The 22585-nt window shown below is 39.7% G+C and overlaps 1 protein-coding gene across 1 annotated transcript in view; it reads right to left on the bottom strand.

The window, feature by feature from the left end:
• Positions 1–3499: 3499 nt before the first annotated feature.
• Positions 3500–22585, bottom strand: part of EFCAB2 (EF-hand calcium binding domain 2) — a 29774-nt gene continuing 10688 nt past the window's right edge. Inside the window, exons 2-7 of the mRNA XM_059843351.1 lie at positions 14939–15023; positions 10729–10801; positions 6618–6697; positions 4906–4948; positions 4739–4805; positions 3500–3755 (exon numbers count right to left, since the gene is read on the bottom strand). Of these exons, the coding sequence (XP_059699334.1) occupies positions 3604–3755; positions 4739–4805; positions 4906–4948; positions 6618–6697; positions 10729–10801; positions 14939–15023 (500 nt within the window). The 3' untranslated portion in view covers positions 3500–3603. The remainder of the gene's footprint in view (positions 3756–4738; positions 4806–4905; positions 4949–6617; positions 6698–10728; positions 10802–14938; positions 15024–22585) is intronic.

The raw sequence follows: 22585 nt of genomic DNA, 5'->3' as shown, positions 1-22585 counted from the left end.
GAAATGACACATAAGAGACCCAAGAGAAAAGACCAAATGAAACAAGAGAAAAGATAGCAAATTCTTATTTCCTGAACAGAGCTAAGAGCCTGAACATTTTACAGGCTCTTACCTGTGTGATATTATGGGTGGAGGTGCACAGATGAACAGTCCAGTTCTTTCCCTGGAGTCCCAGCTCTGATGTTGGTCCATTAGCATTTTGGTGAAGTCCTGCAACTTCTGTTTCTGCCCACAGCCAGTGGAGAATCTCAAGCAGCTGTAAATATCATGTTGGTATGCATTGCAGTGGGAAAACACTGAAGTCTTCAGGTGTGATTATATATGGGACTATCACTAACAGACAGAAGAGTGCTTTGGAGAAACAACTTCAAAGCAGATGAAGGAAACAAAAAACAATGTATTACCTGGAATATGAGCAGCTGTACTCCCAAGCACAAGCTCAGATGCTAGAAGAATTCCTTCACAGTATCAATAAGACTGAGGTCTCCACTATACACCAGATATGCCCTGGCACAGCTTAACCTACTTAAAATTTTAAACAAGTAAAGACTTGTCCAGCCTACAACTCACAGCAGTGATGTAAACAGCCTGCTGATTCAGTTGTACATGTGGATGGTTTCCAGTGTTTGCTTCTTTGATTTCTTCTTTTAATTTTGTTTTCTTTTTTATATCTGGACAATGAGTTCCCTTCCTTCTCCCTCCTTCAGTTAGGTCAAAAAACACTCTGACTTGCCCAGTTTCTTCAATGCCTTGGCTCTATGTCCCTGTGTGAAATCCAAGCGCTACACTGGTTCCTCCCTGGAGATTTCTACTTTTGTTCCAGTCCCTTACCTTGGTTCCTGACCTTGAGGGAAGAGGCAAAACAGCCAGCAGGGAGAGGCTTGTAATAAGAGACAGCTCAAGACCACTCAACAGTTCAATTTGTTCACCTCAAAGCAGAGGACAAAGTAACATATTTTCCCGTCAAATTTAGAAACAAAGAGGGCGTTTATTTTCACCAAAATGGTTCCCTAAGTCTCCTCTCCCTTTCCCTAGGGTAGGGGTCCCTGCTCATCCCCAGGGAGCACAGAGAAGCAAGGCACTCAGTCCCTCATGCAGCCCACCACCACCATGGGGAAATGGGTGGCCATGGGCTGGCAAGTCATGAAGGGCACAGGCAAGGAACAGCCTTGTGCGGCCACTGCTCAGCCTCCTCTGGGGTGACCCATGGGGCAGCTGCTTCACGAGCCTGTCAGATCACTCTATTTGATCCTAGCTGGCAGAGTGCACTCAGGTTTTAGGATCCTACAGAGTCTGAGATTGGTTCTTGACAATTCTTTCACCCCCAGTTTGGAAACTCTCTGGGCAATAAAATTTGCTTACTTATGCCCAAAGAGAAGACTGCATCTTGCTTTTGTCTGCCCTGTTTGCACATATCTTTCTTGGGGATGGGTATAAGAAAATGGAACTGGAAGAGCTGCTGTACAATAAATTCAGACACAATCACAATCCCGCTTTTTAGTTGCCAGAATACTCTCTTTCCTTGCATTTGAGGACTGGAAAATAAAAAATTATATATTTTATAAAAGAACTCATGTTAATATCCTATCTGCACTATGAAAAGTAACAGTGTTGTATGTGGACATCCTGATTTGACAAGCAATAGCTGAGGCAGTCTCTGGGGAAACACCACTAGAAACAAAATGTGCTCTCACTGGAGCACTGGGAGCTATGAAATGATATCCTGAAATAAGCATCTTCCTGCTGATATCCAAGATGACACTGACAAGGACTCCAAGACTTCATGCGAATGAAACTTGTACTCACACCACCTATGTCAGAAATCCAGTACAACACACTTCCACATCAACTGGAAGAAAGATTCATCTAGAGAAAATAATTTCAGCTTTGAAAGACACACTGAAGAAGGCTAATGAAAATGTATTTTCTTAATAGGCTTTTGTTGTTCTTGCTTTAATCTTCAAAACCTTGTATCTCCCCCCAGTGTAAAACTAATGATAGCCTTTATTTTTCCTTCTTACTGGCCATGAAGTTGGAACACACAGTGAGTGCATTGCTGAGTCTTAGGAGCAGTGCAACAGTGTTTCCCAGATGCAGCTTAGAACTGTGCAAATGTTGTCCACCTGCATTATTTCTTCATTGTCTTGTTGTTTAAGCAAGTATCAGTGAAAGCAACTTGGGTTAGAGAAGCAAAAAGTGAATCAAAAAATGGTCTCTCTCAGACTGCTTCCATCACCCCATTTAGATCATGCTAATCTTTTCTTTGTGAAGCACAGCAGGTCACTTTTAGCTGTGCATGAAAACTGTGTGTCTGAGCTTCCAGCCCAAAGGGAACAAATGGGTAGGACAAAAGACCCAATATGAGGAGGGGTCCTAGGCTCTGTTCTCAGCGCTGTCACTAGAAAGGCATAACAGGGAGTAAGGCACTCAGTGCCTCTCTGTGTCAGTCTTTCCCGGGTTTCATCAGCTGATGAAGGCTGTGGATGACACAGAGCTGGATTATGCAGATGGAACAAATGAGAGGTAGAACATAGTACAGGAGGAGAGCAAACTTGATAGAGAGTAGTAAAACAGAAATGGGGTGGAGTACAAAGTACAAGATGCTACTCCTGAGGAGCAAAACACAGAATCTCCTACAGGCTGAGAAATCATCAGCTCCTGGTTGCATGTCAGAAGATTATGTACAACAAGAACGCAAAGGGAAAGAACTTGAACTCAAGTTAAAGAACAGCAGTACAGTAACAAAAAACTATCAAACCAGAAATAAGAAGAGCTGTAAGGTCTGTGGTGGTCTGGTAGCAAGTAAAGTTGAGACATCCATTTTACACTAATATCTTTCAAAAAATAGTGTTTCATCAGTTTATGAAAATCAAATTCTCATTCTGTGATCCTAAGTTTTGAAGAGTTGAAATTACTGACTTCCAAACTGGTTACAAAAGGGGCAACGGTTCCTCACCTACAGTAACCAAAATGTTCTCAAGGATTAGGTTGACTATGGAAATGGTTGGAGTGTTCCCTGCACATTTAAAATGAAAGCAAAATACCATGCCAGTGGATTAGTAATATAAACTGGAACTAACTGGTCCAGTTCAATTGCCTATGGTAAACAAAACACAAATACTTGACAAACACTAGAAATTATAGAAAGTTTATTTGATCTATTATATTATTTCAAAAGGTGTAACCTACCTGGTTCCTTATTAACTAAACACAAAAAATTACTACAGTTAAATATAAAAGCTTCATCTTACTAGTATTAGTCACCTTAAGATACACACTTACCTGCTTATTACAAGTTTTCACAGGTCTCATTTTCTCTTAGTTTTTCAAAAGCAACCATACAGCTATTTCTTGACTTCATTAACATTATTTTTCCTGCTATTTTCCAACAAAATTCCATTTCTTGTCCAGACCTTACACAGTATTTCTGTCAAGAGCTCTTTTTCCAGGTGTGAATATATTTTTATATGTATATACAGACACAGAGAACCCAAGGAAATGTAACTACACAGATTTCATTTTAATTATAAGCACCAAGTCACAAGCTGAGCTCTGTTACACTTGAAAATCCATATTTCAACCATCTGTCAAGCCATGGTGCTGTTACCGAAAGGCATCCCAGACCTTAAAAGGGAAGTTCTTGGTTTCATCTACTACCAGCTTTGTACGGTAATCTCTGTAGTGAAGAGTATCTGTTTCTGGATCTAGAGCAACAGCAAGCATGTCCTCCATTTCCTCCAGACTAAAGGGCTCACCTGAAAGACAGCACAGAATAACATTTTATCTTGGTAAGTATCCTTTCAAGGACTGGCAAATTCCGCTGCCTTTCACTTGAAAGGATCTCCTTTTGATTCTCACACAGAGTAGAAAAGGAACAAAACTAAGTATCTTATTCCTTCCCTTTTGCCAATATAAGTCCACACACCAAGTGAGCCAGTCTAAAAGGAAGGAGACAGAGAATCTGGATCTATCTGATCTTCTAGTTCACAGACACCAAAACAGCCTGTTCCTCTCTGCCATGGATTCTGAAACAACCATTTTTGTCAATTTTTCTCCTGTTTACATTAGAATTATTATCTCTCATTTGGCTATCCTTACACTTGTATTCACATCATGAAAAAATTCTGTTTTTTCTCTTCAAAGCTGTTGATGGCCTACTTCATCCCTCAGAGAACCAGGTTACCATTTGATGCTAGGTCTTGCACAAAACCTGCACACCCTTTTGAACATGAGGCAGGTGGTCATGAGTCAGCCACACAAGAAAAGCAGGCTCTTCAAGAGATATTGAGGATTACAGAATGTACAACTTATATCTTGTCTTTGAATCTCTTTGTTTGCATGTGGCTCTAGAATTAAGATCAAGATAATGTAAGAATGAATGAGCACTGAAACCACTGAAACATCCGGAAATCTAAGCCGCAATTTTACAGGACAGCAAAAGAGTTACATACTTAGTGAGCACAGAGGTGTGCACAGAATCACAAAATATCTGGGCAGGACTGAGTTACAAATAAGGGTAAGAATAAAAATCTCTATTTTATAATGTCTGCAAGTAGGCAGATAAATGCTCTTTCCCTGCATCACTGACCAGTGAAATGTCCTAGTCTGCAGCCACTCATCACAGCAACAGCATTGTTTGAAGACAATGTATCTACTCCTGCAGGGTAAGGACCTCAAGGTGCCATATACATATGTAATGCTTCTTACTTAAATACTGATATTACAGAAGTCATGTTACCTTCTTCAGTCAAATGTTTGACCAGGTCCTCTTTGGTGATATATCCACATTTATTCTCATCCAAAGCCTTTAAAGAAAAAGAATATATCTTGGGGTTTTAAACTTATTATAAAAGCAGCAACTTCTTCCCAGCAATTAGGTACTTGAATATTTACAGAGATACAGACCTCAAATGCATGTAGAATAACATCTTCTGGAATAGGTTGGAATCTGAAACCATGGAATCAGAAAAGTGAAGTTACTGTTTGCCAGTGTTCTGAAAAAACTAAATATGAGTACTAAGGGAAAGGAAGGCTTATATTCCATGAGAAGTTACTGAGTTTTGTCTATCGAACATTTAATTGCAGCCTGACCTTTTGGAACTGTCCATATATTTAATTCTTACATCTTTTGTTGTACTACTGTTTTATTTCCCTTGTGCTGAGGAGCCAGACGAATGTCTTCTGCATGTCTTGGCTGGCTTGGTGGGTTAGTAGGAATCAGCAACAGATGAATCATTCTACAAAGCCAATGCACTGAACAGAAATGGACAAACCAAGAAAACAAAGTTTTGTCCAGGTAGGCTGGTAGCTAGGCAACAGATCACCTAGTGGGACTTGGGCAGCCTAATGAGCTGATGATGAGCAAAGGAGGCTGGTAGCTATAAAAGGTCTTTCACTAACAATTTCAGAGAGAGGGGAGAACTGGGCACGTTTGTGCATGCATATGCATGCTTGACTTCAGAGCAGGAAAGCAAGCTCAGTGCAGCAATGGAGACTTTCCATATCCCAGCAGGCTCCCACCAAACCCCCAGAATACTAAAGAGAAGGAGCTGAATCCAGGGAAGTTCTAACTGCTTGACTGTTTTGTCTGGACCCGCCTCAGTCTTTCACTATCTAAAAATCAAATGTGCTAAGAAGGAGCCTTGGATTTTATGATCCAAATCTCATGTACCCTTGCTTAAGTGAACTATGGACACAGTGCCCCAAAAGATGAAGTGGGTCTTGACAAGCCTGCACTAGCCTGGGGAAAGAGTGCAGGGGGTGTTTTTGTGTGTGTGTGTGGTGTGTGTGTGTGTGTGTGTGTGTGTGCGTGTGTTTGAGTTTGCATTAAGGGAGTGTAGAGGAGGAGAAGGAGAGCCCAGAGCAGTAAGGCATCATTTTGTGAAAGGGTGAACACCAGTGTGGAGCCACAGCTACTTCATGTGTAGAACACCCTCCTATCAAAGGCCCTCTGTGGGCAAAGTAACTTCTCAGGATTGGAAAAGACTGAGTTTCTCAAAAGCCTTGATGACCATCTTTAAAAGGAAAGATAAACTCCTTGTAAAAGATCTTGCTTTAGTGCAAAATGTCAAAATAGCACAAGTCCCTGTGTATGTGCAAAGACTTCTATGCAGCTTTGTGACCACTTTTAGGTCAGCAGTCTTTTAGAGTGCTAAATGTATACATTCAGCAGTACCTGGCAGTCATTTTAAGACATGAATATGAAGCTTGTTTACACAACTTATTTAGAATACACTGTAACACTCTGTGCTTCTCAGTAACTGTAACTCATACATTCAGAGAAAGCAGTAGCTATGACCTTAATTTGCATACAAAATATTTCAGAGATACACAAAGCATGTTGAATAGCAATTCTGATTCCAATTAGAAATACAAAAGCTACATACTATCACAATTATGATTATAAGCTGGTATTATTTATATCATCAGTACAACAAAATTTAATGTAGATGAACTAATTTTGAAACAAAATCTATATAGCTAATGTAAAATGAGTTTAAATGACAAAGAAGATCTATACTCCTTCCAGTTACATAAAATTTCTGTAGATATGCTTTTCAGAATCAATCCTGTCAATCTGGAATAAACTACAGACACAAAAATTCACTTTCCATTACCTTCTGTCAAGTAGAACTTTTGTCATCACTGGAAGAAAATTTCCCAGATGAACGAATCCACCCGGTTCTTCTACTTCTATCTAAAAATAAAACTTAAGTGTGGCAGGGTATATGACTCATTTGCAAACTAACCCAAAAACCAGAAAATTGGGGTTGTCCCTGCATTAAAATTACACCATTAGACTTTGAATACTTATATCAGGTCTTAAATATCACATGGCACCATAACATCTGAGTGAAAGGCTTGTGATCAAATATAAAGAGATTCAAGGAAGAGCTAATATCCCAGGGAAATACAGGTCTGCTATTAGACATTTGCAGCAACTCAATATTGCCATCTTGTGCTTCAAAACCATTCATGCAAAGGAACCAGACACCGAGGAACTGATCTTATCTGCCACAATAACACAGCAGAGGTTTAAACATTCAGGCTGAAGTCATACTAGTAAAGTTTATCAGAATCTGGAGCATTCCCAAGCAGTGTAACGTGAACAGCAAACCACGAACACGTTCCCTTGGCACGATTTTGAACTGTGCCACCCAACATTTCCCCCAGCAGATCCTGGCTTGGACCTTAAAGATTTTCCCCAGCAGGATGCTTGGTGCAGCCCCTCTGCATAAAGCATTTGCCAGGGTGGGTATGAGCTGCTCTGTGCCTGCTGGCTTCAACACCCAAGGATGTTTCTGGGCATATTTAATTGGCAAGCTTGGATATAGCTCCAGTCAAGTGCGCCTTAATGATGGAATTTGTTGCTTTCATGTTTCATGAAAGAAAGTTAAAGAGAGTTGTCATAGGAAGGACCAGAGAGGCAGGCAGACTGAGTCAGGACCAAAACAACCATAAGGCAGCCTATAAGGTGCTACCCAAAAAAAGCAAACAAATTAGTCCCAAACACTGGGGACTCCTAGCAGCATTCTCACTGCATTCCTATACTTCCACAGGAGATAAGCAATGTGGTAAAAACCGCTCTGTCGTTGGGGTGCATCCCTTCCCTGAAAATTTTAAGTTTTGCTCCCAAAAGGAGCCCTGTTAATTGAGCTAGCCTGTTCCTGTCTGTGTTGAAACTGGATACATGCCTTGAGGTCTCACACGGCAGCAGCAACACCTTGCTAGGCCCCCTGAGACACAGCTGAGATTGAAACAAAACTCAAATAGGCACTGATTTGAAATCTTCTAACTGAGCCAGAAAAAACATAGTAAGAAATCTTCCTCCTGGGAGCTGGCTCAGAGCTGGGGCAGTTCCTGATACATCCAGTTGCTTAAATGGAAAGCTGCAACTGCTGCTGCATGCTCTTTCCCAGTGTTCTGGAAGGGCATTTGCCAAGAGAAGACAGCCATCACGTCTTGCTGCTTTAGAGTGGAAACTGGCTTGAAAAAACACATTTTCCCTTCTATTTGGTGAGCCTAGCAGAACGGATCCTCAGCAAGGAAATGAAGATGTTGGGTGCTTCACTCTAAACTAAATGGAACTTTTTACCATTACCGAATCACTTGTTTTGCTGCTTGCTTGATTGAAAAGATGTAACAGAATACCTGGCAAAACCTTGTCCTGGGAGGTGATCAGCAACCTCAGCTTCCTCTGATGTGAAACAAACAGCTTCCATTTCAGAGTCTCTATAGATCCAGTAGCATCTTGAACAGTTAAAATTAATCCTATTTCTAACACTTCTTACTCTTCCTCATGCTCACTCCTGTTCTACACCTCATTTCTCATTGATGCTTTTCTTTTTCTGTATTTCCTCCTCTTTTCACAGTAACAGTATTTGCTTGTTCAGACTCTATGAGTTTCACTCGATTTCTTTCCTTTGGGCACATCCACAGCTCCCATAACAACTGTATTGTAGCACCTATTATGTTTTGTATTTCCGTTCTCCCAGCCACAACATTGGGGTACTTGAAATATAAAGAAACAAAAACATTTTCCAGAGTTACCAGGCAGAGCCCTGTACCAAACTCCAGGCATTGCAGTAACCCTTAGGTAAGTTTCCACCATCTCTAGATTTAGCATTTAATCTATTCTTTGTAAGTAGGCCTAGAGGTATGATATTAAGTACAGAATTGAGTATAAGGCAATATAAGAAACATTATATGATAATTTATAGAGATAACATAATTATATGAATGCTGGTTTTGCAGATATGAATAACATGATAGTTTAGCAAAAAGGTTAATAGGAAGATGAGATGACAGAGACACAAGTAGTGAGAAACAGAAATTAAACACAGCTCACAATGAGCAACAATGCTGGGGAAACAGTTTGGTTAGAAACTGGCTAACAGATACAATTTTTACCTTACCTAGATTAAGACAAAATGGTATTACCACAGCCAATTATAGTGGCATCTTACATAAATTAAGATTTGTTTGTGATTATCATAATATATGAAGGGTTCCACAAGAAGATAGTGTTCTTCTGGTACTAAATCTATGCCAAAGTTTCATTTACAGGCCCCATGAAACATTATTTGCTATTTATTTTCCAGTGCAGTGTTCTTTAAGGTTAACCATCACTCTGAATGTATTCTTTCTTCTTGCAGTATTTGTGCTTTAATACTCTTACAATCAGCATTTTCATACATGTTACACTGTTGTATCTCAAGAATCTTCTACCTTGTGGCTACATTGCACTGTATTTTTTATGTATTACTTATCTCACATTTTTTGAGTAATATTGAAATTGGGGGGAAAAAAAGTAAGCCAAATCTCTTCCAGAGGATGAGGCAGGCCTTAAATTTTCCTGGTTCCCCTGGACTTGAACAGAGTTGTCAAAGCATCCCCATTTGTCAAATCTGTATCTTCAGTGATGAGTTGCATGTTCATTTACAGTTAAGAAAAGTCACTGTGGGACACTAAAAATATCATCTATATTAAGATATATATATATATCATCTAATTATACCATAATTTCTCTTTCCATTTTGCCTTGTTTGTCAGTGGGAGCTGGGACAATCTGGTACTGAGAGTAGAGAACCAGAGCAGACAGATTGCAGAATCATTGTAAAAGAGCTTTCTCCTCTAGTGGTTCTTTGCACTTCCTCATCTGAAGCAGCTGCATCATTTTCACAAGACTTAGTGCAAGACTTCTCACACTAAATTCAGATCTACAAGAGGCCAGACAAGCCTAGTGAGGAGAGACTACTACTGCAACTATCCAAATTTTTGTTGGAGCAGGAAAAAAACAGTAGGAGACATAAACTCCCAGTATCCTGACCTATACATGAAAAGGAAAAAAATCCTTATCCCGCCTCTCAGCTCCAGCACTGTCCACTTCTTAAAGCAGCATGCCCATTTGCAAAAAGAATGTGAAGTCTTTTTCCCACTTCTTTGTCCCATTTATTAATCACACCATGCCAAGGCACCAGCACACCACTTTTCCATTACAAGCATGGTGTAAGGAGACAAAAATTAGTGTAGGAAAAGACTGTGGCAAAATGTAATTAATTTCTTTACCTTACCACTGCCTATCACTGGGAGAATGAGAGGACCACTAGGTCTTGTGATGTTTTATGTCCTGAAGCCTGATTTACAAGCTTAAGCAATCAAGTAAGAAAAGATTCTCACCTACAACTCAGAAATCTCATGAAGGACAGAATGTTGAAAGGTCTGGCTATAAGATAGCAATAATAGGACCTAGTTCAAAAAATAGCAGGCTTTCCCTCTGGGTATTTTTGGAATGTGATGTATAATTTTAACACCTGCTCAAGAACTAATTTTTACTACCTAACCCTGCAATGTGTTTCCACGGCATGTTCAGAAGAAAGATGGTTAGAGTTTGGATATCTGACTGAGGTTTAGGACTTTCATCAGTCAGTTTTTCCTCCATTTTCTATAAATGTCCCTCCACCTTGGCACAGTGACATAGTGTCTTTTTTACCTTTGGGTAAAAAAGAGTCCAAGACTCCTCATTTTAACCCATCAGCATTGTTACCTCATCAGCCTAAAGATTTGCTTCAGGGCAACCTACAAGACTGTCTCTCTGCTGGAAACACTTCCATGAGACTTCCAACACCTTGAAAAGAGTTTAGGTTTCCCATTCATCAAGGCAGAAGCACCAAACTTGTGCAGTTGAAGACAGAGGGAAAAAAAAAAGAAACTGATCTAAACATTTACCTTTGCAAGCAGTTCCTGTACTTCTGCCTCAGTTGGGAAGCAACCCAGTGACCTGACAATGCAACCAATCTCCCTGAAAGAGAAGGGAGAAGGAGAAGAGAGGAGGAGGAGGAGGAGGAGGAGGAGGAGGAGAGAAAGAAAAAGAAAGAAAAAAAGAAAGAAAGAAAGAAAGAAAGAAAGAAAGAAAGAAAGAAAGAAAGAAAGAAAGAAAGAAAGAAAGAAAGAAAGAAAGAAAGAAAGAAAGAAAGAAAGAAAGAAAACATCTTTGTTAATAAGACTGCAATATAAGACTGTTGAGAATACAGATACCAATTCAGAGCTTGCATATAGGAGTGTGCACATAAAAGCACACAAGAAAATCTATGTGGAATTTTAAGATGATGTCTCAGTAAGCAATGTCTACTTTTTCAGACATAAAATATTCTGAAGCTCCTTGAAATTGTTCTTGCAATTTCCCAAAAAAATTCTTTACTATTATGTTGCACTGTACTGTGTGCAAGTTACTTTTACATTGCTGTTCTGTAATTGTAATGCTTATTTTCAGTAAAGTCTATATATATGTAGTTAACAAATCCCTTGGAGATGCAAGTCAATCAATACTGAAATGCAAAGTAACAAATAAAATACAAACTTCCAATAAATGCTATAAAGATACAAATTCTAACTGCATTAAAGAACAATACAAAAGGTGAGGAAGGAGGCAGCCCTGCTGTGTCCCTGCTGTGCTCTCAGAGAGTCAAACAGAGTAACGAAGTGGCTTATCACCACTCTGCTTATGCTGTAAATATATTCATAGCTTGCATTTACTCCTGAACCTGGTGCAGCTGTTCTGAGGCTCTAAATAAAATTCCGACCAAACTGGCAATGCCTCAAAGTAGTCTAAGATGAACAACGTCACAGACTAGAAGCAAAATTATTGTAAGGCTGTAATAAAGCTTTAATGAGACTTATGGTATGATTAAATACAAAACAACAGAAGCATTAATATAGCTTGTGACTTAAAATTCAATTCAACAACACAGAAATTTAAGCACATTTGAATATCTATTCCCAATGCTGGTGGTTCCCATGATCCGAACCTCTGTGGTTCCTTCATCTTGACCAGTGGTAAATTTTTCCATTTTGTGCAAAAATCAGATTGCTTAATAAAAATGGTAGGTATAAGGAGGAATGATCTTTTTAAAATCTTCTTACAACAGTGTCCTGGTTTAGGGCAAAATTGGGAGAGAATCCCCAAAAAGGGGGCCCCTCCAGAAAGCAAACCCACACGGCCTCTCCCCACAACCGGTTCGGGAAGAATTCCTCGGAGAGAGGTGGAAAGAGCCTGTTTTATTTAACAGGCACAGCACCCCCAGCACACAAAATGAACAATACCAGATGACACCACTCTTTCACCGCTCTGAAAAAGGTGACAAATTCAGAAAGTCTCTCCTGGGGTGGTTGCTCTGTTATCAGTCCCTCCAGCGCTAGGGCAGCTGCTGCAGCCTCAAGGTGCAAACTCTCTCGGTGTTTCCCAGGTCCCAGTCCGGAGCAGGTTCGAGTAAATCCAAAAAGGAAAGGAGAAACAGTCCAGGAAGGAATTTGGACTGTTAAGCTAAATTAACTAATGAGAAGAGGCAAAAAGCAAGAGCAAGCAGAAGCAAAGCAGAAGCAACAGCAAAGCGAAAAGCAGGGCAAAAAGCAAAACCAGCACTATGTACTGTACTGTCTGTATGTCCCGCCGGCCATGGGGAGTGGCTGATAAAAGGCCCAAAACACAACTTTCACTCTGCAGAGCCAGTCTTGAAGGCACAGAACACAATATCCAGCATAAATAACACACACAAATGGGGATACAAGCATCCTAATGTCACCCTAGGACAAACAGTAAGGCCCTGAATGCAGCATACCAAGCATATGTAAAATTATACGTATAAGTCTATGACCTCCTCAGACAGGTCCCAAGGAGTTCCCCTTCTGACTGAAATCATGTGAGAAGCACTACAATAGACAAAAGGGAGAAAAAGGCTGGCTGCACAGAACCAGTTACAGAGCAAAACCCAATCCCACGCATCCATGTGTTCTGAAACGAAACCATCTACTCAAATGACCTTGCCCCTGTGGGTGTGAATGGCCAATGGCCTCAGGGAGGTCACTCATTTAGACATAATCCTTGTCCATGCATCATACTTGTAGTATGTATAATATTGCATTTGTTGTTCTCACTCCTGCACTCCCTCATATTTTCCAGCTACTTGTAACTATTCCCTGCCTCCACCAGAGCCACATCCAACACAAATCCTGCCTCCTTGTTGTCCCACACTATTTCTGGTCTCACAGACTGCCAGGGATGGGAATGCTGCCATCATCCTCCTGCCTCACTTCACTCACACCCAGCAGAACTGTGATGTGACTGAGGTAAGTCAGACCCTAGAAGAGTCTGCAAAATCTGGCACTGCTGGATGTTCTATCTGGCAGTCTGCCTGCATGCCAGCACGAGTATGTTGCTTGAAGTGCTTCTGGTAAAAAAAGTCAGGACCCATTTGGTAATAACATGGAGTTTAAAGGACCTGATAGGAAATTATTTTGCTCCCAGACCCTTTCTCTCACTTCGTTCAGCAGCTGCAGTTTCTGCTGTGCAGTGTAGAATACAAAAATGATTATTAAAATCAAGGTTATGATCATACAAGTTTTGTAACACAGATGCAATGAAAATTTTGGGTCATGGTTTTCACAATGCATATAACACTTTCAAGGACAAAATCTGCAATATCACAAAAGGCCTTGACTGAGGGACATGAAATATGCATGAAAAAAATACCATCTTCCTCATGCTTAATTTGTTACTAGTTTTTACTAGGAGTCATGGAATACCAATGTTGGCCTGTCAAACTAGTATTATTTTCCATTCTTCACTGATATCTGATATTTCAGGCATTAATACTGATACAGCTACAATTGTGGTTAAGAATTGTGCTGTGCTGCCACCTTCTGATACACGATAATCAGCCATTAATAATCCCATTTGTGATACATCCCTGCAATATGAACCTGGAAATAATCAGACAGTAAGTTTTTGTTCATTGTCTGTATCTGTACTACAAAAATATTAATGTGAAATTGTGCATTTACTACATTAAATAGACTTTTGGATGTCCCCTGTCTGAATGAATACATTTTTAAAAGAGTCCACTTGTTTCATTTCATTGTTGTAACATGCTCCCAAGCTGTATATCCATATATAAAGGAGCGAGAAGTGGAGAAAGTTCTAGAGCTGTTTAGCCAAGACTGCAGATGTAACTGGCAAACAAACAAGCAGTGAGTGCCAAACAATGCCATGATGCAGTGAGGGCTGGGGGTGCTACTGGTGGGGGCTCTGCCCCGGGCCGGGCAGCCAGGGCCCATCCTACTGCCCAGCCAGCAGCAGGGCACCAGGGGGCACCGGGACAGCCCCAGCGCCGGGCATCAGGCTCCTCCCTGATGAGACCAAGAGATTTAAGAGATCATTCTCCCCTACAGAGTCCTAAGGGCTAGGGCACAGCAACTATACTGAGTATGGAGACCTATCCTGATATTCTCCCCATCCATCATAGCTGAAAAAGCCTTACTTCTATGAAATACCTACAATTTCTTAAATTTAGAGTTATTAGTAAGCATGCATTGCTACAACCATCACATAAATATTTTGCACCTCCCTTTCCTCTCTGTAATGTAGAAAAGCTGTTTGGAACATTTAAATATGTTTTTCAATTTGTCTTCATGCAGAATGTCTAATGACAACAATTTCACCAGTTCTCACACTCCATTGTAGCATTTCTACTCAATAAGTGAGTTATAATTAATAGGATATTCTTTGGACAGAGTAATTATAAATATGAAAAACTACTCCAGTAAACTTTCATGACAACAGCTTATAACCTCAGAACCTGCTCTGTGAGACATAAACATGAGATTTATGCATTTTATAACATAAGTTATATGGATATGAATGTTTATGTTAAAATTAAGTTCAAGTAGCACTGTCAAATATTCAAACTTTAAAAATAACAGAATTAAAAGCATCCAGGAATTTTTAGGCATCCATCCAAGGTCAACCCACTACAAACATACTTGTCCAAACAGGGCCAAAAGAACTGTTTCTATTACATTTTCTGGTAAAGCAGATGGCAGTTTAGGGAGCTGTTTATCTCTATTGAGATTCTGTAATATATTTGTGAATATATTTACAAACCTGACATCCACAGTTTTATTGGATTCACGGTCAAACACCTCAAAAGCTTCTGTAATCTTTTTCTCAATTTCAGCTACTAGGACATCTGCAAAAAGAAACATAAGAAAAAGAATGATTCACTGAGCTGTTACAACTAATATATTTCCAATTTGAGACTTATGACAGCAGAAACACCAAAACTGATAAAGAGCAGACAGGAAAGGTACTTTGAAAAAGCAAAAGTTATGAAAAACCTCCACTCTAAATGCAGGATCTGTCATTTATATTAGTAATATTGCCTTGCTATGGCTCTGCAGCTACATCAAGTCTGCTAGCAATGATATGCTTCAGCTGTATGAACACACAGCTGCCCAGGTGTGGACCTTGCCCAGAGTGTGCCACAGCTCGCTCTAGACCACAAGCCTGAGCCCTTCCTGGCTGCCACTGGGCCAGCGGAAGGAGCAAAGCAAACATCGGCCCACGCTTGCCCTGAGATGGGGCTGAATCACTTCATCCAGGCTCCTGCATCCAGGAAAACATAAGTGCTCTCATGTCCACTCAGTTAGTCATAATGTATGAAAAGCTGAGAACCAGGGATAAAGAGATAAGATGCATAAGATATGTGCACAGTGAATATGGCTCATGGTAAATAATTCATAGCAAGAGTTTGGAAAGGAAGGACAATCTCAGTAAAGGAGAAGGAGTAATTTGCTGCATTTGCTTTTTGTATCTCAATCTCAAAGAATGGGGAAAAAAGAACCACAAGTTATCACAGCTATATCTCACATAAGCCAGAAATTGCATTCTTGGGGCAAGCTAAGAACCAAGAAATAAATTCTGAAGAAAAAAATATAAGGAGGGGAATGGGTCTATCTCAAAAGGAAATCTCCCTGGCAAAAAAGCCAGGGTAAAAAAAGATAGTGAACTGGTAGACAATTTATTCGTTTGACTCCAAATGACAGAATATAGGAAGCAAAGTGACATGAAGTTGACTTCTTGGTCCCTGTGGCTAAACACAGCCCAAAACTCTGTTTTGCAAACCAGCTCCCAGGAGGCAGCATTTCTTAAGCTAGCCCCCAAGCCTCCGCAGAGATTCCAGAGGGAAAATCTGAATGACAGCCAAACTGAGATTGGTATGAGGGACACTTGTTTTCTCATTTTCATGCCTGTCTTCTGTATTTTCAATAGAATAAGTAAAACAAAGCTCTCCTCTAGTAGACAATACATTTCTTTCTTTAGCTGATGTGGTGTTAAGTGCGGTTGAGCAGCTCAGGCCAACATTAAGTCACCAGATCTGTTTTCTACAGGCATAACAAATTCATACCTAGTTTTCTATAATCCCAATAGTTTGGGAACCCGTGGAGCTGCAGTGTGCATTCATTTTTTTCATTTGCTTTCTTGCCCTCATGACAGAAATGTCATTTTGCTGACAAAGGGTATCAGAACTGGACATAGCTGAATGATACACTGGCTTTGTGAACTCTCTCTCTTTATCTGAAACCATGAGCTTTTTCATTGTTTTTTCCTCCTGTGCAGTTGAGGAGGGCAGAGAGAGGCTGCACAGGGTACCTGGCAGCTGGCCAAGGCCAGCCCATCGCAGGCTACAAGCACTTTGATACAGTAGTGTATTGACCCAGGTATAAGGAACCTCTTCTGCAAGTAGAAGAGAGGTGCATCCCCTCAAAGAGCTACAGCTGCCTGCTGCTTTCCATCTGTATTTGGTACTGAAGTCCCCAGAGGATACACAAAGAGAAGGTAAGTAGGAACATATCCTGTATTCCTCTCCCTAACTTTATGCCCCTGATGGAAGCATGGGCAGGTATGTGTGTGATGGATTGGAGACTGGAGCTCACTGAGGATGAGGAGCCCCATGCAGTCCCCAGGCACAGGACAAACTGTATTCTTTTCACAGTCTGACAATAACGCCTACCTTTTCTATGCCTATGTGCCAGTAAAATCCACATTTAATTACTAAAAAAAACCCCAAACCCCATATTTAAATCTAAGTGGACCTGATTCCTTGTGGAAAAGTCCCTAGACTCTCAAAGTACTAAATTTGATGGGGTTTTGTTTACTGGTTATTTCAAAGAGTCTTGCATCATGTCTCCCATGTAGACTTGGAGTTTAGTTCTTGATGTCAGGCACTTCAATTGTATACTACAACTTGCAATAGAGAAACATTGAAGGAATATTTATAGCTGTATATTCTTGGCAAGATGTATGAGACTTCCATAGAAATAAAAATTAGCCAAGAGAAGGCAGGGAGAGATTTTAAGTGCTGGTACTCTGTAGGCATCCAGCCTTTCCAAGCTCTTTTCTATGAAGACAGTATACTTTAATCTTACCTTCTGAAGAGGCCTGATAAAGAAAAGTCCTGAAATGAGATGAACTTGATTTAACCTAGGTACCAGCTAATCTATATCTCTTCCAAGAGCTGAGAAGAAGTTGTGACTAAGAGCCATATCCCTGAAGAAAACATAATATACTGTTGTCCTCTCAAAGACTCTCTGTGAGAAGAGTAAACATGTAATAAGCTACTGGCTAAATTTGTTGTCTTCCCTCCAGGAGTGAGGGCCATAGATGTTCAACATAGCTCAGGCTGGCAAAGCTGTTTATCTGAAAAATTCTACAATTCACTCTAAACTTCTCATTGTGAGGGAAAAGTACATGGTTTCCAACTCTAGGATAAAAAATGGGTAAAGTTTTAAAATTAACTATTCAAGAGGGGCATCAAGAGATCAGACACACAGTTAACTCAGTGGATGTGGTGCTTTAATTTACTGAAATCATTCTGTACAAGCAGACTCTCCACCATGAGTAGATCAATGAAAGTTTCATGGACAATGTTCTAGCAGTTTTTCAGAACAGAAACACCTACATTCTGACAGAAAAAGATTTCACTCACTTATTCTACTACCTAAAAAACAATATATGGTGTCAAGGACGGAATTATCTCACTTCCTGTAATGGCTTAAATAAACATTGAAATAAAGCATGCCAAAAAGGATTCCAATAGCTACATCTATTTATTCCCTCAAAGAAATCCTGTAGGTATGATGTATTATCTCCATTTTTATGCTGTTGAAATGCTTGAGATACTTGTCAATGTTGTCCCATCCTAATTTATTTTCCTACCACATATGCAATAAGAAGAAAAAATGTCTTAAAATCTATTTCTCAGATACATTAACTGAAAATGTATTCACTATCGAGTTTTCTTTGCTATGCTATCCTTTCCTATTTTCCCATTTTGTTTAGTGTGAACTAGATAAAACTCTCGATACTGCCAGTTAAGTAAGACTGACAGAGAGCTGGGACTCCCAAGTCAATTCTGATGGTTTTTGCAGAATGAATTGTCCCTCTTCAGCTTGTCCAGACTGCTCCCCAGCACTCTGAGGCCCATTTGAAGCCAGCCCTTAAGCAGAATACCTGCTTCAGTTGTGACATTTCTTCTTCAAAAACCACACTTTCACCCTTTGTAGGGAACAGAAACCACTTAGCTAGATGTGGCTCTGCCAGACTCTTGAGTAATGAGAATTTTTAAAAGGGTTTCTAGTTGATACAATTTGCTAGATTCTACCATTCACTTAATGTATTAGCTTGCTTTCTTCCTAGGGGCTGGTTGCTCTGATGGTTCAGAAAGCTTACCCTTTCAAAGACAAAAATGAGCTATCATAAGAGGTAGGCCAGCATTAAACAACCACCTAAAATGCTGGGGAGCAGCATCTGTCTGTTGCTCATGGGAAAAGATTTAGTCCCGATGCATCCTGATGAACCTATTTACACACACTATGACACACTTTTAAACTCTTTTTATGCTACTTTAAAAAGTAAAATTAAGGGTTGATTTGTATTTCTACAAAGTAGAAGTGGACTTGATTTTATTACTTAGTGTTACTGCACACACCTGGAACATTAGTCTTTATAAACATTCATTTAGGTGTATTTTAATAAATATTGTCAATTTTATATTTAAGCTCCTATATGCACGGGAATATCTTATTAGTCATTAATTGCTCCATCCTCTTTCCACAGTATTATGCTGTGGCTACAGGCAGGTGTGAGGAAACCCCTGAGGTCTCTGCCAACAGGAACCCTTTCTCATGTGGGCCTGCCTTGCGGAACTTGTCAGTCTGAAGGGACAAGGGACATAACCAGGCAACCCCAACTCAGTGACAGTTTCAGACTGATTTACATGTTGTTATTCCAGTGTTATTTAAAGTGCTGTTATCAACAGCTATTTTGTAGATTTCCCCATCCTGTAACTAGGGCTTATCAGCTGGAAGTACAAAATCTTATCAGTGGCTTTACACTCCAGCACCATTCCTTCTCTTTTCCACTAGCCATTATTTCAGCCAAAAAAGTAGACAACAACCTTGGTCCTGTCAGCTGAACTGAGAATGAGATACAAAGACTATCATGAAGAAAAAAGAACATGTTTAAGAAGGTAATGGAGAGGATGTGATTGTGCAGGCAGCCACATGAAAAGATGTGCACCTTTAAATCCACTGCAATTTGCACTCAACTTCTGTCAACATTCTATTTCTGCTCACAGAAGCAATTTATTGTTTTTAACCACCCTCTCCACTCTATTCCAACACTTCCATAAGACTCCTATGACCACTCTTGGCATGCTTTTAGGATGAAAGAGACAAACTAAAATCAAAATAGATTTGCCTTTGATCCTTTGATGTTTGCAGACACTGTTTCACATGACCTCTCCCAGAATCCATCCCAAAACCACAAATGAAAACAGGGGCATAAGAATTCGGGGGGGGGGGGGGGGGGGGGGGGGGGGTGTAAGCAAAAACAAAAACAACAAACACCTCCAAAACTGACAGAAGGTCTAATGAGAAAAAAGGTACCATATATATTTCCTCCAATATAAAGAATAGAAACAGCAAGAGACTCAAGAGACTTTACAATGCAAACTTTGAGGAGGTTATCAATGAGCTCTTATGAGATCTAATCAGGCTTTTATCCAAGTTTTAACTGGACCATCACCTCAGTCAAGATATTCGACAGCTCTCACAATACTTAACACCACCTGTATAGGTGAATTCTCAAACATTCTCAAATAAGCTCAACAGTTTTATCAAGACATTGTGTCTCCAGAATAAAAAGGGAAAGCCAGTGTGGTTTCATAACATGAATTATTGTTGATGATATCAGCATTCTGCCACAAACATTTGGGTTGAATTCATATGAAGTGTGGGGAGCTTGGCTGACATAAAAATAACTCAGAAATCTTGCCCCACCCCAAAGAAGAAAACCTTACAGCATTTAACTATGCTATTTTAAGGAAATCACTGAGGAACAGGAATATGGAGAAAATCAACCTGAGGCCACTTGAATCTGACTTATTGGTAAGATCCTTCTGCTCTGTAGAGGAAAAGGCATGCATTAAGTTTTTTCCTAGTGACCTTCTCAATTCCTTCTCAGACAAAGCTAAATGTACAGTCAGCCTAATATGCTGAACCAGCAATTGTATGCCATGCTCTAAAAATATCAAGGTAAGAGAAATATTGTCTTCTCTGCTCTGTATCTGCAGTAGCATGTATGATATTAATATATTAGGTATCAGAAAAGAAAGGAACAATAGGATTAAGCTGCAAGCTTGCAGAATACACAATGTTGTTTCACTGTGTCTTGTGATACATAATTAAGTAATTAAGAAATGTTATCATTGAAGAGTCTGTATTCTAAAAAGACAAATCAAGAAGATTTTGAGGAAAAACAAGAGGTTTATGAAGCTTGATTCCTCCAAAGAAGGGGTAAACATATTCCTGAATGGCAATCTAAAGAAAACAGATTGATGCAAAGTATTGATGGAACCAATGGGAAATATGTCACCTGAGTTTAGACATCTGGATTAGGTGAAGAGTAATATACACAGCTTTGTGAAATTTCATATATATCAGTTCCCAAGAATTGACCAAGCTGGTGTCTTCACTGCCTGCATCACCTACTCCAGCCTGGGGATGCAAGCTACGGCCTGCAGACTCAGGAGAGGGATAATGCTTTCTCTCCTACAAAAGAAGCATCCCATGTTATCACAGATTATACTCAGGCAATCTGAATTTTAGTCTGTGTGAAAAAAAAAAAGCTTAACTGGTTTACACAGAGGTCACTTTCAAGCATTCCTAAAAACCCAAATGCAGAAATGAAATCTCAAGAACAGCAAAAGTTTTTTCTTTCATGTTTTTCAGAATTGTTGAGAACAAGCCAGGTCATTGCTCCCCATTGCTTGTGTTTGTCACAGCATACACCATGTGGTATCCAGATGAGAAACAAAGCCCATCACCAGTGTGAATCAACAAAACCAAAATCCTGCACCCATCACTGTGAATGAGAGCAACCTTGGACCAAGAGCATCATCTCATGCTGTTGTCACACCTCTTCCCCTAATGGCAGAACAAGTGAGAGCCAAAAAGTTACCTGGTTGTTTCCACCACAAAAACTGCCTTATGGAAAACTAACAGAGAAAAAAAAAAAAAAAAGGGACTACATTTAAAAATAGATAGACAGAACAGAGCCTTCAGAGTGGAGTAATCAGAATGATCTTCGCACAGCCCCATGGCACCTAGTGTGAACAACAGTAAAAAAAAAGCCTCCAACAGCAAAGACTTTCAAAAAAATCAGGTAAATAATTTGATGTTTGATATTAAAATACAGGCTGTCAGTTTGATGAAGGCTGTAGAAAAAGTTAACTGCAAAAGCTACTTCGTATTCTGAGAGAAAAATATTAAACACAATTTTTCCTTTCATAAGATAATTTTTCCTTTACATAAGATAATTGTAACATGGGAAAAGTAGTAATGTAAAAAGAAAGCACTATCTTGACTCTAGTTTTGGCTACAAAAATGAAATTATTTTAGAGAATTCTGATAGCAATAAAAAACTAAGAGTTCAGATCAAGCACAATGGAAATATCTTTACTTCCTTTAGAAGTATACAAATTCATTAAAGCATTATAAAGCAACTGTGCATTTCAACCTTCACATTTAAAAATGTAATAATACATCAATTTGTAAAATATATCTGGTTTGTGCTAGTCAGCTGACAGCCACTACTGAAGTTACAAGTTGCCAGGCAGTAAGTTTTTTACCTAATGAAACAAGACATTCTGTATATTACCCTGGGTTTTGACTGATCAGTAGATGGCATTTTAAATGCCACTGCATTCTAATCTACCACAGGTTCAGATGTTTCAATACATGTGGGAACCAAAACGAACAAAATTAATAGGGCAATTAACAACTCATTCAACTGCTGAGAAACAAAGTGTAGAAACTATTGCTGCCTTGATAAGCAGTCAAGCTTCTAGTCGCTCAAAAAGTTCTTAAACTACTTGACACTGTAACATAGAACAAAAGAGGACATGAAGAATGCCACATCAAGCAGAGAAAGAAGCCATAGTCAGCATTTTCCATCATCTAGAATTTCCAAAGTTGTTTAAACTCATAGTTCACACTACCCCTAAACACAGTTCATGCTACAATGTCACTGATTTGAAAAGAAATATCCACCATTGATGAAGTTCTTGTCCCAGTTATCTCTCCCCAAAGGTGCTGGAGTCATGGACAATCCTGTCTACTGCTCTCCCTTCTGAATCAGACACGACTGTTCAGCAGCAGGAAAAATATTTCTTTCCCTCATGGTACGCAT

This window comes from Haemorhous mexicanus, chromosome 3 (genome assembly GCF_027477595.1).
Source record: "Haemorhous mexicanus isolate bHaeMex1 chromosome 3, bHaeMex1.pri, whole genome shotgun sequence".
In the NCBI taxonomy this organism is placed as follows: Eukaryota; Metazoa; Chordata; class Aves; order Passeriformes; family Fringillidae; genus Haemorhous; species Haemorhous mexicanus.
Note: the sequence above shows the minus strand (reverse complement) of the source record. Positions and strands in the feature narration are given on the sequence as shown.